The sequence below is a fragment of the Eurytemora carolleeae genome, unplaced genomic scaffold (assembly GCF_000591075.1).
Source record: "Eurytemora carolleeae unplaced genomic scaffold, Eaff_2.0 scaffold16, whole genome shotgun sequence".
Taxonomy (NCBI): Eukaryota; Metazoa; Arthropoda; class Copepoda; order Calanoida; family Temoridae; genus Eurytemora; species Eurytemora carolleeae.
Genome location: NW_019396244.1, coordinates 200,242 through 218,371, shown reverse-complemented (window position 1 = coordinate 218,371; position 18,130 = coordinate 200,242). Strand labels below are relative to the sequence as shown.

The 18,130-nt window shown below is 32.6% G+C and overlaps 1 protein-coding gene across 1 annotated transcript in view; it reads right to left on the bottom strand.

Moving 5' to 3' along the window:
* LOC111699226 (cAMP-specific 3',5'-cyclic phosphodiesterase) overlaps nucleotides 1-18,130 on the bottom strand; it is a 132,616-nt gene that overhangs the window by 24,803 nt on the left and 89,683 nt on the right. Inside the window, exons 4-6 of the mRNA XM_023469839.1 lie at nucleotides 13,277-13,378; nucleotides 10,314-10,438; nucleotides 7,446-7,558 (exon numbers count right to left, since the gene is read on the bottom strand). Of these exons, the coding sequence (XP_023325607.1) occupies nucleotides 7,446-7,558; nucleotides 10,314-10,438; nucleotides 13,277-13,378 (340 nt within the window). The remainder of the gene's footprint in view (nucleotides 1-7,445; nucleotides 7,559-10,313; nucleotides 10,439-13,276; nucleotides 13,379-18,130) is intronic.

The following is an 18,130-nucleotide window of genomic DNA, read 5'->3' as shown; positions in this document are numbered from 1 at the left end:
TATAAATACGTTGGAATCTTAGTCTTTAGATCTGGATCCTAAGTAAAATGAAGTTTTCTTTTTACGTTTAAGAAAACATAATGAAAAAATATGGAAAGCCTTAGTTTTACTGGTTGTGGCAAAATTCACATTAGTAAGGATTAGAAAGAGTAGAATTTCGAGAAAGTGAATAAAGTTTAGACCGTTCTTAAGTAGGTTTATTTATATTTATAAAGTTCTGGTAAACCGGTGTCACATACTTTATCTTAAACTATATGTACAGTGTGTGTGTGCTATAATTTTTGAACTAAAGACTGCAAAAAATCTTTAAAAAATACTATAATTAATATTTCTTTAAAAAATTAAAGATTAGCTCATATTTCTGATTTTTGATTGATTTTTTTTAGCGTTTGTGGAAACCCGTATTTGATTGAATTCTTCTAAAATACCAGAGCCTGCGATTTAAAAACTTCGGCTCGAGTCGTAGTTCCTTAAACCCGACTTTAAGACCCAATCTTTGACCCAACTCTGACGGCAGTTTGTGCCACGTGATTGACAGCTGTAGCTTGCAAGATCTTCGGTTCGACTTAAGGAATTAGGCCCAATGAAAATAAAACCGACCTTGGTTGGTTTTAGTGGAGAATAAGGCTCAATGTTGAGTCTTGTTCTCATAAAACCCCGGAATGCGCCAATTCTTACTATGAATATTTGCCAAATATAATATTAAACCTGTTCTTTGAACTCAACTCTGTGGACAATAAGATGCAGCTTGAATCCGAAAGCTCAAGGCCCAACGACAGATTAGACACGAACCGTATTTTCCCGATTTTTTTTTAAATTGCTGGCTCAGATAGAACCCATTTACCCGTTTCTTTCGATCATAAATAAATTTGTATAAATTTAAGTAATTTTTTGGAGATAAAATAGAAAAATAAAAAGTTTATCGTAATTTTGGTTAATTTTGAGAAATGGTTAATGGTTATCGTATTTTACCTAAAAACATTTTATATTCATATAATATTAAATACGATAATTCAAGAATAAGATTATTGAGATATTTTTTATTTAACTCATTATCTTAATGATTTTTTATTTTGAAATTTACGTAGTTATGAATATTTTAAACTATTGATTTATCTAATTAAAATATTTAGGCTTCTTAATTGAAGACTGCGTAGATCGCATGCGTTAGTTTTAAAGAGATTGTTTAGAAAAAGGAAAATAAATAATTAAGTTTTGAGAATATGTTTGATATAAATTGAGCGTACTCAACTAAGGTTCATCCTTCTACAACTTATTTTCATTAACAGTTCCGTAAAGAGACTGTTCGCGTAATTTCAAGTGACTCTCAATGGAAAGATTGTGATGTCCGATTCACAACCTTATACATACTTTGTCTCATCAAGAATTAATTAGATATAAATGTTTGCAATTTTAAAAACGGATTGTATTCAATTCTGCTTCTTTACATAAAGTACTAGCGCAGTTCTACTACAGGAAAACATGTAGAAATAGACAATAATAGACAATATTTTTCACAATATTTTCCAGGGTACTGTTGTGAATCTGACATTCCCAACTTTGCATGCAGGGTCACTTAAAATTAGACCTACAGTCCCTTTTTAGAAAACATAATTTACACTGGATAAATTCACATAGGTCACCAACTTTTAGAATAACTCATCATCTGATAAACCTCTCACTGGGAAAACCGTTAAAGTTAAAAAAAATTAACTTAATGTATTGAACTTCAAAAGAAACAGATTAGTGGTTTATAAAGGGATTAAGCAAATACAAGTTCCGGCCGTTGTTACATTAAAATCTAGATTCCATTAGGAAAATAGTTTTTGTAATCACGGTCCATCAAATAAATCAGCTGAATGTGGTTTATCTCCGAGCTAGATATTTAGTATAAATCCAATATCCAGTAACGAGAGACTAATCCATATGATTTAGGAAAAAGCTAAAAAATAAAATTTTCTTCATTTGCTCGATCATATTTTTTATGCAGTATATTTCAATATCTATAAAGGAATTTGAAGCGATGAAAGGGTCTCAAAAATCAGAGTTTTAACTCTTTTTACTGATACTGAGATTAAGGTTGTAAGGTGAGATTAATTTTCTTATATAAAATAACGCTCTTCGCTTCTATATATACATTTGGATATATATATATATATATATATATATATATAACTGGCCCAACGGCTGGACCGAATGGGCTGACATTTTTTTGAGGAAACCAGGGGTAACATAGGATTAAAAATATTAGAATTTTATTTTTCAAAAAAATCGATTTTTTTCTTTTTCCAAATTTGGTTTTTTTTCAAATCCCAACGGCAACGCCGGGCACTTCAGCTAGTTTTTTAAAACAAAATATTCACTTTTAGGAGAATTGTATATCCAGGATCCCTCAAGGTAACATACCTTTCGTCTCCGGAGAAACTTGAAAAGAGCAGAAACCTCCCTGGGTTCACATTCCTCCAGGGGTAGGAGAGTACACCTCCTACAGGTACAGGGGGAGCTAGGGCTCCCAGGAGACGAGGAGACAATACAACTATATTCACTAGTCAGAGATACAAACTCAAACCTTGTTTTCTAGTCTGCCATATTGTAGATTCTTTTTATGTCCAAGTATCAATGTATTCTATAATTTCTTGTATCCTTTTATCCATGTATAATGTAAATGTTATTCTAGTATCTTTGCATTCTTGCATTTGGTATCCTAGTGTGTTTTGGATACTAGTATCCTTAGGATCCTTATCCTTTTGTATCATTGAATCATTGTAACTTTGTATCCTTGTATCCTTGTATCCTTGTATCCTTGTATCCTTGTTTCCTTGTATCCTTGTATCCTTGTATCCTTGTTTCCTTGTATCCTTGCAGTATCCTAGTATCCTTGTATCCTTGCATCCTTGTATCCTTGTATCCTTGTATCTTTGTATCCCTGTATCCTTGTATCCTTGTATCCTTGTATCCCTGTATCCCTGTATCCTTGTATCCTTGTATCCTTGTATCCTTGTTTCCTTGTATCCTTGCAGTATCCTTGTATCCTTGTATCCTTGCATCCTTGTATCCTTGTATCCTTGTTTCCTTGTATCCTTGCAGTATCCTTGAATCCTTGTATCCTTGCATCCTTGTATCCTTGTATCCTTGTATCCTTGTATCCCTGTATCCTTGTATCCTTGTATCCCTGTATCCTTGTATCCCTGTATCCTTGTATCCTTGTATCCTTGTATCCTTGTATCCCTGTATCCCTGTATCCTTGTATCCTTGTATCCTTGTATCCTTGTATCCCTGTATCCTTGTATCCTTGTATCCCTGTATCCCTGTATCCTTGTATCCTTGTATCCTTGTATCCCTGTATCCCTGTATCCTTGTATCCTTGTATCCTTGTATCCTTGTATCCTTGTATCCTTGTATCCCTGTATCCTTGTATCCTTGTATCCTTGTATGTATCCCTGTATCCTTGTATCCTTGTATCCCTGTATCCCTGTATCCCTGTAATACACTACTAACCTTCATGTTTCCTATTTAGCTTATCAAAGAAAAAATTGGACTAATTGGACTAGGAGGAAAAATCTAAGTTGTCTGATAAACATTTCTTGATAAAATTGGACATTTTGATATCAATTTCAAACACGTTTCTAGTTATTTTTAATTGATAAAAATGTTATTTAAAAAACAAAAAATTACTAAAAAAACTAAACTAAAATCAACCGGGTTCAAGTTGTTTTCCTTCTAGGTGATGTTGCTTGGACTAGTTCGCGGGACTTACTCCGGGTAAAGCTCAGAGCTGATTCTATCAATAAACCATCATTTTTGTATTGAGCAAAAATACCCATATTTTTCTTAAATACCCTGACATTCAGGATAAGTTTTAAAAAGAATAATTTTTATTCTCAGATTTGTTCCTAATTTTTTATATTCTTATAAATTTTAGATTTTAACATTTATTTGCATTTCTGTGGAATATTCGCTTTACACAATTTAACATGTTTGGTAAAGGAATTGAGTTTTGATTTTCTAATCCCTATATCTTTGCAACCCAATGTCGTAGGCCTTAGATATATCAAATTATGAATTCTGTTAGAACAAATCTTCGAAGCCTGAAATATTAAGGGTTTACATCATTAGGTTTCAAAGATATAATGATAAAAAATTGAGTTTGTGGCAAAGATTCAATTCCTTTCTTTGTCAAAAATAATTCCACCTCCCCCCGCCCCCTCACAATAAAAAAACAAATTATTTTGACTTCGCAACGACTTTTCAAAGGAAGTGTGCTCAAGAAAGATTAGATTTGCATTTCTTCTCAAAATATTAAAGAAGATGTTTTTTTGTAGGACTAATGACGATAAACCCCTCAGAGCGAGCATTTTTGATACAAGGAGATCCAGAAAACTCTGGAATGGGAAGACGACTTTTAGATTAAAGTTATGGTTTTAAATAGTCCAATGAACATAAAAAGCAGCTGTTATGCAGTGTAAACAGACCAATCACACTTAATAAGTTGCCAGTAAAATTATTTGCTTTGTAACAACATTAAATACACTTAAGAATTGCGATAATGTCGTCTTCCTATTCCAGTGTTTTATAAATTTCACTGTACTTCAGCCAGAAGAAACCTTTCATCGTTGTTCAATATTTTAATTTTAAAGACTTTAGACTACAAGTACTACTCTTCAGATACAGCTTTTATCTATTCCTAAAGGAATTGAGTCTTTGCCACAAACTCTAATTTTCTAATCCTATATCTTTGCAACCCAATTGCGATGGCTTTAGATATTTCAAATTACGAATTCCGTAAGATCAAATAACCTAGGTTTGAAATATCAAAGGTTTACACCATCAGGTTGCAAAGATATAGCTGGATTATTGAATTAGAGTTTGTGCCAAAGACTTAATTTCTTTGTCTAAATATCATGAGATTGTTTATGAATATTTCTAGTCTAGAATCTTGTGGAGACGAGGTTCTAAATTTTCCTCTTTTCAAACAATTTGTGGAAAAAGAAATATTTAGAAAGAGGAGGCAAGCACTCGGTGTTTTGCAGGATGCAAACTTATCATAAACAGAAATTCAATTGAATATTAAACTTTGAATAAATGCCTCCCCCCCTCCTTCTCTTTATAAAAACAATTCCAACTATGTAAATAGCTCAACCTGGAGAAATAAACCGATCTGAAAATCAAAACTTTTAATTTGATAATTGGAATCTAAACCGTAAACTTCAGATAGAAAGATAGAAAGATGTAGAGAAAATGTGGTTTAATGAAATCCCTTTGAAGGAAGATGCCGATTCCCGGCTTTTCTTCTTAAGCTGGGAAAACTTAGATCTAGCCGAGGAAACCCGTCCCGGTCTGTGCTGTTCACTGGGTAGGATGGAGAGGGGGGAGTTGGAGAGCATGAACTCCTCCGGTATTTGATCATGGTTCACTTTACATCTCGACCTCCTGACCAGGTTGAAGGGAGATGTGGATCTCCGGGTCCTGGGCGGAACTTCAAGATTAACAGGGACGGGGAGAGGGAGGGATTGAGCTGGTAAAGAGAACCTGTTGTCATACCCCGGGCTCAACGGGAGGGATTGTGTTGTAAAGACACGCCTTTTGGCTCCACCCTCTTGCATGATCAGGCGGGATGAGAGCCACCAGCTAAACTGAGCTGAATCGGGTTTGAGGACGCATGCGCAGAGAAAATAAGAACCTCTGAAACCAACCTCAGGTCTCAACACTATACATGGTTTTTAACAGAATAGGACAACTTTACTCCTCTATACTCAAATTTACCTTTTATACTTTAAACAACTCAAAGATAACTTAGTTTTCCTTCTAATCAACCATTTATTGATTCAGACTATCTGATTTTATTATTACTATGTTCTGTTTAAAATCAAAATTTATTTTCTTTTAAAAACAAACTTTAACCATAAATACGGACTTAAAAAGTGTCTAGTTAAGAGTTTTATTTCTTTCATATACATAATCTTAATTTATGTGAAACTAGAATAACAGTTCGTTATATGAAGAAATGTAATTTATTATTTCAGTTATTTCCATTTAAGAACCAATAACTCCACCAAAAAAAACAAGTATGAGAGAATGGAAGAATAGAACACATGTACCACATGTACCACATGTACTTGTGTATTTAGTGAATGTACTAACCACGATGTTAACTCTGTAAAAATGAGTAAAACGTACAAATGAATGTATACAATACACGCGCTAGAAATGAATGGAAAGAATGAATAAAGAAAGTAAGTAAGGTTGGATATGGTTGATTAAAGTCCCGTCCTAAGGCTAGAGATAGAAGACGCATTTATTTTATTTTGTATTTTTTTAGCTCTCTTCTAATAACATTTCATACTACGCATTATGATCCTACATCTACAGAAGTACAGTTCAGCTTAAACGTTTATCGTTGTCCTAGGGTGAACCCATATAAACCAACTAGCTCAAGTTCCCGGCGTTGCCAGTGGAATTAAAAATTTCAATATTTTTAACGGATGTTACCCGTATGGTACGCATAAAGGTTCCCTCAAAATATGTGAGCCATTACGGTCCAGCCGTTTGGCCAGCTAAAGCTAACATATATATATATATATATATATATATACAAATATATATGAGCGAAGAGCTTTATTATATAGATATATATACTGGAGAAAACCAACCCTTCTCCTTAGCGCTCCTCAGTTTTACTCTTGTTGATATGAATAAAATGAAAAAAATTGCTAAGAGCAACCATTAATATTACAATATATTTAATGTTTATTTATTCTGGTTGATTTAGTAATAACTAATCTGATATCTTCTACATTACTATCTCCGTTACTATCTCTCCATCTCTCTCTATCTCTCTCTATCTCTCTTTATCTCTATTTGTCTATCTCTCTATCTCTCTAGCTCTCTTTTCTCTATCTCTCTATTTATCTCTTTCTCTTTATTTCTTTATCTCTTTATCTCTCTATCTCTCTATATATCTATCTAACTATCTATTCTTCTTTATATCTATCTATCTATCTATCTATCTATCTGGGTAAGTTTGTAAGATAGTTATCATGTAGTTTATCAATTACATACTACAGAAGCTCCAATTATAGAATAAATATTCTAAAGTAAATATGAAGTTACCGAGAAATATTGCCTAACTTAGAGCTCAAAAAGAACTTCGATAAGGTGTCTTATAAAAAAAGCTCAAAAAAGGTTAAAACAAAGAGTATATACCCATAATTTTTAATCTTTAAAAACGACTTATGTATGCATTTCAGTATTTAAAACTAAGGTTACCATTGAAATCCGGAATATTTATATACTTTATATCTCATATATTTATATACTCTATTTTTTAATTTGTTAAAAATTAAAAGAGTTCTCTTGAGCTTAAAGAACTAAGACGATCTAGATATTCATAATGAAGACGACATTTAATCATACGAGAACGTCTGGAATCGAAGACGACCTCCTACCTTGCTAGACGCCATGTCTGATACACTCCTATGTGTCTGAATAGTCTCCAGTTGGTCCAGGCACCAGTCCAGCTCCTCCAGGGTGTCCAGGGATACCCGGAGAAAGTTCTCATCTACATTTAGAGGACAATTAGAAAAATGTCCTTAATCTAGGGGGGGGGGATATTCTTTAACCACCGGCACTAACCCTCCTTCCTCTTTCTCCGTCCCTCTTTTTTATCTTTTTTTCTGTGTAATTTGAAAAAAATAGTTTTTCACGGAAAAATGCATTTCAAAACAAAATTTCAAAGTCCTGTTTATCACTAGAAAGGGTAGACCTCCCTGAAAATTAGATGATTTAAAATTTATGCAAAACTGCTGTGAATTGTGATACTTTTTTTTTGTCCACCAAATAATACCTTTTACTAGAGGTTACCTACATTTACAAAGAATGAGAATTCAACGACGACTGTACGGATAGAATAGATGTAGGATTGGATAAATGTAGGATTAGATAAATGTAGGATTTGATAAATGTAGGATTGGATAAATGTAGGATTGGATAAAAGTAGGATTGGATAAATGTATGAGTAGATAAATGTAGGATTGGATAAATATAAGATTGGATAAATGTAGGATTAGATAAATGTAGGATTGGATAAATGTAGGATTGGATAAATGTAGGATTGTATAAATGTAGGATTAGATAAATGTAGGGTTGGATAAATGTGGGATTAGATAAATGTAGGATTTAATAAATGTAGGATTGTATAAATGTAGGATTAGATAAATGTAGGGTTGGATAATTGTAGGATTAGCTAAATGTAGGATTGGATAAATGTAGGATTATATAAATGTAGGATTGGATAAATGTAGGATTATATAAATGTAGGATTGGATAAATGTAGCATTGGATAAATGTAGGATTGGATAAATGTAGGATTGGAAGAAATGTAGGACTGGATAAATGTAGGATTGGATAAAAGTAGGATTGGATAAAAGTAGGATTGGATAAATGTAGGATTGGATAAATGTAGGATTTGATAAATTTAGGATTGGATAAACGTAGAATTGGATAAACGTAGGAGTAGATAAATGTAGGATTGGATAAATGTAGGATCATATTAATGTAGGATCATATTAATGTAGGATTGGATAAATGTAAGATTGGATAAAAGTAGGATTGGATAAATGTAGGAGTAGATAAATGTTGGATTGGATAAATTTAGGATCATATTAATGTAGGATTGGATAAATGTAGAACTGGATAAATGTAGGATTGGATAAATGTAGGATTGGATAAATGTAGGATTGGATAAATGTAGAATTGGATAAATGTAGGACTGTATAAATGTAGGATTGGATAAATTTAGGATTGGATAAATGTAGGATTGGATAAATGTAGGATTGTATAAATGTAGGATAGGATGAATGTAGGACTGGATAAAAGTAGAATTGGAAAAATGTAGGATTAGATAAATGTAGGAGTAGATAAATGTAGGATTAGATAAATGAAGTATTGGATAAATGTAGGATTAGATAAATGTAGGCTTGGATAAATGTAGGATTGGATAAATGTAGGATTAGATGAATGAAGGATTTGATAAATATAGGATTGGATAAATGAAGGCTGGATAAATGTAGGATTGGATAAATGTAGGTTTGGATAAATGTAGGATTGTATAAATGTAGGATAGGATGAATGTAGGACTGGATAAAAGTAGAATTGGAAAAATGTAGGATTAGATAAATGTAGGAGTAGATAAATGTAGGATTGGATAAATGAAGGCTGGATAAATGTAGGATTGGATAAATGTAGGTTTGGATAAATGTAGGATTGGATAAATGTAGGATTAGATAAATGTAGGATTTGATAAAAATAGGATTGGATAAATGAAGGCTGGATAAATGTAGGATTGGAAAAATGTAGGATTTGATAAAAATAGGATTGGATAAATGTAGGATTAGATAAATGTAGGATTTGATAAAAATAGGATTGGATAAATGTAGGATTGGATAAATGTAAGATTGGATAAATGTAGGATTGGATAAATGTAGGATTGGATAAATGTAGGATTGGATAAATGTAGGATTTGATAAAAATAGGATTGGATAAATGTAGGATTAGATAAATGTAAGATTGGATAAATGTAGGATTGGATAAATGTAGGATTGGATAAATGTAGGATTGGATAAATGTAGGATTGGATAAATGTAGGATTGGATAAATGTAGGTTTGGATAAATGTAGGATTGGATAAACGTAGGATTGGATAAATGAAGGATTGGATAAATGTAGGTTTGGATAAATGTAGGATTGGATAAACGTAGGATTGGATAAATGAAGGCTGGATAAATGTAGGATTGGATAAATGTAGGTTTGGTAAAAATAGTAGGTTTGGATAAATGTAGGATTGGATAAACGTAGGATTGGATAAAGGTAGGATTGGATAAATGAAGGATTGGATAAATGTAGGTTTGGATAAAAGTAGGATTGGATAAACGTAGGATTGGATAAATGTAGGATTGGATAAACGTAGGATTGGATAAATGTAGGATTGGATAAAAGTAGGATTGGATAAATGTAGGATTGGATAAATGTAGGATTGGATAAATGTAGGATTGGATAAATGCAGGATTGGATAAATGTAGGATTGGATAAATTTCATAGGATTTCTACGAATTTAACGTTTCTCAATAAGACAGATATTTTGATACCCATTTCGATTTATTTTGACCAACAAAATTTTCTGGCTAACCTTAGAGATTTATTATACCACAAAGTTGAAAAAACATTTCAAATCTTTTACAAGGTGGATTCGAGGATTTTTATCATAAAAGTGTCGCATAGATTCACGGTTTTAACTTTATTAAAAAAAATATTGTTTACCGTTGATGTTAGGTGGATGATATGTTTGTTGATTGTGCGCGTTGAGGTTTGTATGCGCGTGCGCGGGAGGAAGCTGAGCGGCTTGGCTCAGGCTGAGTGCAGATGTTGAAGTGTTTCTACGAGATCTAAAATCAAGAAAGTATAGAAAACCTTAAAAATGTATTTTATCGAAGACATAAGATCTGATTTTTCTTCATAACTTGCTGACATTGCTAAATTGAAAGACAGAAGACGACAATCTATCCACTGTTTTTGGTTACCACTGTAAAAGTCTAGTTCATCAAAATTTATCATATAGCTGAAAAATAAAATTGCTGGAAATGGACCAAACTGTTGCAATAGTTTTAAATGTCGTCTTCTTGTTCAAAATTACTGGAGGATTGGATTAATTAGATACAGGGTGTCCCCCGAAACATGACAGAAGCAAAACGACTTGAAGGTCGTCTTTAATTTCTGATATAATTTGCTGCTTATTTGTCAACCTAATTTTATTAATAAAATTCCAGAGATAATCACAAAATATCGCTAGTCCTGGTTTTGGTTTAATTTAACAAAATTAAAAACTGAACGATATTTTTTATATCTTCGCCGGTACAATTGCACAAAATTGCATATAAAAAGCGTCCCATATCATATTAGATTATCTCCAAGCTTTAACGCCAAACTAAACATATAATATTCGAAAAATATAGCATTTCCTGCAAGAAAATTTTTATATTCGCCTTATTCAATTTTTTAAAATGATTTATTCTTCTTAAATATTCTGATTAGTCCCGGAAATTGTAATTTAGACCCATTGACGGTCTAATATGATATGGGACACCCTGAATGTAATGATGTACATTGTACACAATAAAAGCTTAGTTTAATGTAAAATTAATGTGTGTGACTGTGTGCGTATAAAAAAATTCGTTTGTAAAAAGCGGGGTATCATGGATCTTCATTGAAGCCCTCAAATTTAAAAACTTATTTATGTTAAAACCTTAACCAGCACTTTAAAAAAGAATGTCATGTACTCTCAAAAAAATTAGAATGATATGGAAATTTTTACCGTCTAGGGATTCAAATACAAACCCAAGGGGCGTTTAAACTTTTCATTGGTTCTTATTTTTCTGAGAGTACATAATACAATTTTAAAGAAAAATAATATTATCAAAAATTAGAATTTGGTTTGATCCGCGATGATTAAAGTATTGGTCTGTGATTTGGATCCATCGACGATATAATTTCTGACTGACGAATTGTCAGCAGCAAGAGACATTAATTTCATTATTCAATTAACTTTCCATATTCGAACACATTTCCTTTCTTTTTTTTAATGTAAACAAATATAAATATTAGTTGCAGAAGCTGAAATAGGATTATCTTTGAAAAAATAATCATGATTAAAAATATTGAGGACCTTAATTAAAACCTAATTATATATAATGAGAAATTGGGACCATTTTGTTAAATCACCAATTTTTGTGCTGAAGACAACGGTTAGACAGGCCCATACAATTCTGGAATAGGAAGACGACATTCATGTAAATTTTATGTGTACTCTATGTTGTTACTAGCTTGGGAACCCAGAGTTCCCAAGGTTGCTTAAAGTTACTTTCACCGTTTACCCGCACTTGAAGGATTTTACCGGGAAACTAAATGTTCGCTATTAAAGTCGACCCACTCAACTTAGAATCTTAAAACTAAGCTCAGAACATTTCCGTGGGCATCCCGAGTTCTCAAATCAAAATTTGGGGAAAATCAGTCCAGGGCCGGGTTCCTGAGTTATGATCGGACGAACAAACACAGACAGACAAACAGAGATAGCTTTATATACTTAAAAAATATATATAGATTATATACATAGATAACGCTATTAGTTTTTCCGTTTACTTGGAAATCAACCAAAAAAGAAAAATGGGATTGTATTACATTTCACAGTGCACAATTGCCATGTGAAATGTTCATTGAACTGCCTAAACCAGAAACAGAGGCTTACAGTCTTCTTCCTATTCCACAGTTTTGAGCATTTTGAATTTAGGCAATTTGGTTAAGTTATCTTTAAGCCTGGTTTTTAAAACTACAGTGATGCACATTGCACATATATAAATATCCTGGGGTTGATAACTGTAGTGCACAAGTTGAAATATATTAAAGCAAAATAGTCAAATATAAATAGATAGATTTTATCTCAATTTAAAGAATTTCTATGGAAAGCGCGGAGGGGGGGTACTACTTTTCTGAAACTGACTTAATTTAGAAAAATTGAGATGTCAAAAGTTTCAACAGGAAAGTGAACGTTTCTTTTCATATAAAAATGCAACTAATATTGGCAAAAGTCGCGTTTTTTAGAATTAAGGTGCAAGCGGCCATGAGCCACAACTATTTCCATTCCATGACCCTTAATTAATCATTCTTACGTGCCACAACACAGTAGGCTTCCGGCCGGAAACAACTGTATTATGGAAGAGTAAATAGTTGGGGATCAAGGCTGCCGGAAAACAAGAACGTCAAAGTGTGGCGTCGAAAGGAGATAGTTGTGGTTCACGGCCGCCTTTATTCCCCCACTCATAGAAGAATAATACCCAAGGAGACTTATAAAACTGTGGAATATGAAGACGACATTTAATCACTCTTATATATTTTTTGTAATTAGAGCAAATATCTTTACGAGTAAATAAACTTAAGTGCAATGGGACAGTGTACACTACACAATGGGCCAGTGTACACTACACAATGGGACAGTGTACACTACACAATGGGCCAGTGTACACTGCACAATGGGACAGTGTACACTGCACAATGGGACAGTGTACACTGCACAATGGGACAGTGCACACTACACAGAGCCGAGTTTCTTTGCTTACAGCTGACTATTCAAAACTATAACTTAAGTCTAACAATCGACGTCTTCGTATTCCAAAGTATGGTGGGAACAACAGTGAACATTCTTTTAAATTTGAAAATATAATGATATTTACCTAGGCGCAGGTACATTAGTTAGCGTTATATAATTATTTCTCACACTGCGCAAACTCGCTAGGATCTGCGCAAACGGGGTCACAATTAGGTCCTCTCCGTGCCTAAACATAAACATATTAATTATATAAACATATAATTATATATATATATATAAATATATATAAAAATGAACAATTATATAAAGTACACCTATATTGTACATCAGAAATAGTATTATTGTAAAATTAATATTTGATCAGTAATTTAAATTGGATTTGAAAATTCAGTGTTTTTTTAGAGACAATTGTCTTGTTTTTATTGGACTAAAAACTATGAATTTGTTATAATGAAAAATGTATATACTTTCCTAACCAATTTATTTTTGAACGTTACTCTTGAAAACTTTTACTTTTGTGTTTAAAGGAATTGAGTTTTTGTCACAAACTCGAATTTTCTAAACCATATATCGATATTTAAACCTTGATATTTAAAACTAAGATTTTATTTAGAAATATTTTATAAATATATATAAACATATAAGAAAATAAGTATTCAAAATATGATTTGAAGTGTATATTGTACTATGCATTCTTCAGGATACATATATATTAATATATATATATATATATTAATAAGGTCATCTCTTTCCCTAAACATGTATATACTATAGGCTTACATCTTCTATTTCAATTTTGAACATTTTCTCTTTGTATATATACATTGCAACACAATAAGCTCGTGGATTTTCAAAATTTAATGATAATAAAATTTTGTTGAAGGCTAATTTTTGAAATTTCGATCATCCATAAACCTTCCCTGGGGTCATGTAAGGTCCCATACAAAATTTGGGCCTGATCGGTTCAGCCGTCTGGACGTTTATTGGATACAAACAAACAGACAAATACCCAGACAAGCAAAGTATATGTATAGATTAATTAAACGAAAAATATATAAAATAAAGCAATATTAATGGTAGAATAGGTAATTCTCTAACAAATTGATGATAACATGCAAACTGAAGAAAAACTAGGTTATATTAACATTAACTGCATCAGGAGATAAATGTTATAACTACGTAAGCACAAGATTTATAAAATTATGTTTAAAAAAATAATAAATAATAAATTAAATTTATCGATATAAACATAACAATTTAAAAAAGACGACCTTTCTTGTTATTTGGCAAACTATACATGCGTACATACACAATACATTTGACAAAAATATATAAATGTAATATTTTTTTTGGTAAATAGTACAAATTCTTATGAAAATAATTTGTGAATAATAAAGTTATAAAATAGATATTTATACAATTAAATCTATTTTTACAATAATTAATATGAATATCAAATTTATTATGCCGTTATACTAAATAATGTTTTGTTACTATGCTTTATTGGATTTTATTGTTTGGTTTGTGAAAATATATCTGTTTATGTATTAAAACAAAATATTGTTTTGTTATTGTCTTATTATGAAATCTCATAAAAAGTATGATAAAAAAGTAATTTGTATAGCTTGAAATACGACATGGGCCACCTGAACTATGACATGGACCGCCTAAACTATAAACATGACTGCCTAAACTTTTACATGGACCGTCTGAACTATGACATGGGCCGCCTGAACTATAGACATGGACTGCCTGAACTACGACATGGAGCGTCTGAACCATGACATGGACCGCCTGAACTACGACATGGACTGTCTGAACTATGACATAGGCCTTCCTGAACTATGAAATGGGCCGCCTGAACTACGACATGGGCCGCCTGAACTGTGACATGGGCCTCGTAAACTATAACAAGGACATCATGAAATAAGACATTGGCTGCCTGAAATACGACATGGGCTGCCTGAAATACAACATGGGCTGCCTGAAATAAGACATGGGCTGCCTGAAATAAGACATTGGCTGCCTGAAATACAACATGGGCTGCCTGAAATACGACATGGGCTGCCTGAAATAAGACATTGGCTGCCTGAAATACGACATGGGCTGCCTGAATTACGACATTGGCTGCCTGAAATACGACATGGGCTGCCTGAAATACGACATTGGCTGCCTGAAATACGACATGGGCTGCCTGAAATAAGACATTGGCTGCCTGAAATACAACATGGGCTGCCTGAAATAAGACATGGGCTGCCTGAAATAAGACATTGGCTGCCTGAAATACAACATGGGCTGCCTGAAATACAACATGGGCTGCCTGAAATAAGACATTGGCTGCCTGAAATACGACATGGGCTGCCTGAAATAAAACATGGGCTGCCTGAAATACGGCATGAACAAGATTCATTCCAACCTAAGAACACTTCATACCGACTTAAGAAAAGTTTCAATCAATGAAGCTCAAAATAGTTCTAATTGAGCAAAAATTAGAACATATGGACCAAAGAAAAGTACCGATTGATCAAATAATAGTACCGATTGATCAAATAATAGTACGGATTGATCTAAGAATTGTACGTATTGGTCAAAGAATAGTACGGATTGATCAAAGAATATTACGGATTGATCAAAAAATAGTACCAATTGATCAAAGAATAGTACTGATTGATCAAAGAATAGTACCGATTTATAAAAGAATAGTACTGATTGATCAAAGAATAGTACCGATTGATCAAAGAATATTATTGATTGATCAAAGAATAGTACCGATTTATGAAAGAATAGTACTGATTGATCAAAGAATAGTACCGATTAATCAAATAATATTATTGATTGATCAAAGAATAGTATATATTAATCAAAGAATTTTACCGATTGATGAAAAAAATAATGACATTACAAAATTTCGAAATGACCGAAAGGCCCGTGAAGTACACCTGCAGTATGGAAACAGTACAACAAAATGGCCGTTTTACACTTTTTTCTAGTAAATTCCCCTCTAATATATATTCTATTCTCTTTGCCCTTATAATAATGCTATTGGTTAAATCAAGAAATAATTATTTAGTATTATTTAGTTTATCATGATTTGATATTCTTTATAATGTTCAGGGACTATGAAGTAATATATTATACACGAGTCTATTAAGAGTAAATAGCACCTAGGCATGCCTGCATAAATAACACACTATTATATCAAACTCACATTCCTCTCATATATGATATATAGAACCTAGTAAAAATGTGTAAATAAATCTTATAAAAATACATTTATACCATTAATAAATAAAATATTAATGCGTACAAACGTAATAGAGCAAACAGCAAACAATACAATTTCAAACAAAAAGGATGTATTTGTGAAAATTGAGAGTGTTTATCAGATGAAAAATGTAATATACTGGGTTGTACCCACAGTAAATAGGTAAGGGGATAAAACGACGACGTGTAACTCCTGCCTTCAATATAGTTTTAAAAACTCGGTGATGGTGATGGACCAAACCTCTGTAGAGTAAAAAAGTAGATGTTAGTTCCACATTTATTGAAAATATATTTCGGTCTGGGTTGACCCTCGTCAGTTCTAACGATATAATAACCATCAAAATTGATAAAAAAAATTAAAAAGTGTAAAAAATCACAAGTAGATAAACAAACAAAAAAGATTATTTAAAATAAAAATTTGGACTGTCAAATGGACATAAGGGAAACGAACTCAGATTATGAGATGGAAAAAAGATAATTTACAAATATTCACTTTAAAAAAAATGTTTTAAGACAATTTTTATTCCTTGAGATGGTTTCTTCACAAAGATTAAAACAAACTGTGTAGATGTGTGTTTATATATAGAGTGGGGGTGCAGGGGTCGATCTAATTAACGAACTTTTGCGTAAGTCGGGGGAGGGGGAGGGGTGGGGACGGCTTGTTTAAGGAGGGGTATTTAAACCTTTTAAAGAATTGGACATAAAAAACTCTTTTTTAAAAAAACATACTGAGTTACAGTTTACAATTAAATAAAAACTATTTTTTTCTGTTCATTCCTCTGAGTTCAGTCATAAAATCTCTGATGTATTTAGATTCACGTACTTCAAGTAAACTTCTTCCGTGGTCCCAAACCTTCTCTAGAACGCTAACTTTTAGATGGTAGAGTTCATGTCCAGGAAGGTTAAAATGTTCTCCTGTAGGCTGGTTTGTATGGAGATTTCTAATGTAACCAATATGTTCTCTCACTCTTTCATCTAAAGATCGTGTTGTCTGTCCTATATATTGTAGTTTACACTGTTCACATGTAATACAGTAAACTACATTTCTGGTCTTACAGTTGAAAGTTCCATTAATCTCAATCTTCTTGCTGGTATTAGAGGACTGTATAACTGTTTCAGGCTCTCTGTAGGGACAAGTTGGGCAATTTAAACCACAAGGTTTCATACCAGGTATTAGCCTCTTTGGCCTCATTCTAGGAGGATCAGAAATTCTGGCTCGGATGAGTTTATCCCTGAGATTAGGAGGTCTCCTATAGGTAACCATAGGTGGATTTTGAAAAACCTCCTTCATCCAAGGATCCTGGACCATGGTTTTCCAATGTTTCTGTATGATGGAGGAGATACAAGGCAGCTGGGGATTAAATGAGATGGAGAATATAACTCGATCTGGTTTCTCTTTTTTCACCACTTTCTTTAAAGCAACTTCTCTAGGTATAGCTTTAGCTCGGACTATAGCAGAGTCAACAATTGAAGAATTGTAATCCCTGCTGAGAAGAAAATCCCTTAGTTTTAAGAATTGTGCATCCCTAAGTTCTGGTTTGCTGCAAATTCGTAAAATTCTGTATGCAAGTGAATAAGGTTTATAGTTTATAAATGAAAAACTTATTGAGCTTTCAACTTCAAGGAACCAAACAGCAGGTTACAAAGATAGAGGTATTAAGTATTCAGTTTAAGAGTTCAATTAACTTTATAAGATTCTCTAATGTTTATATAT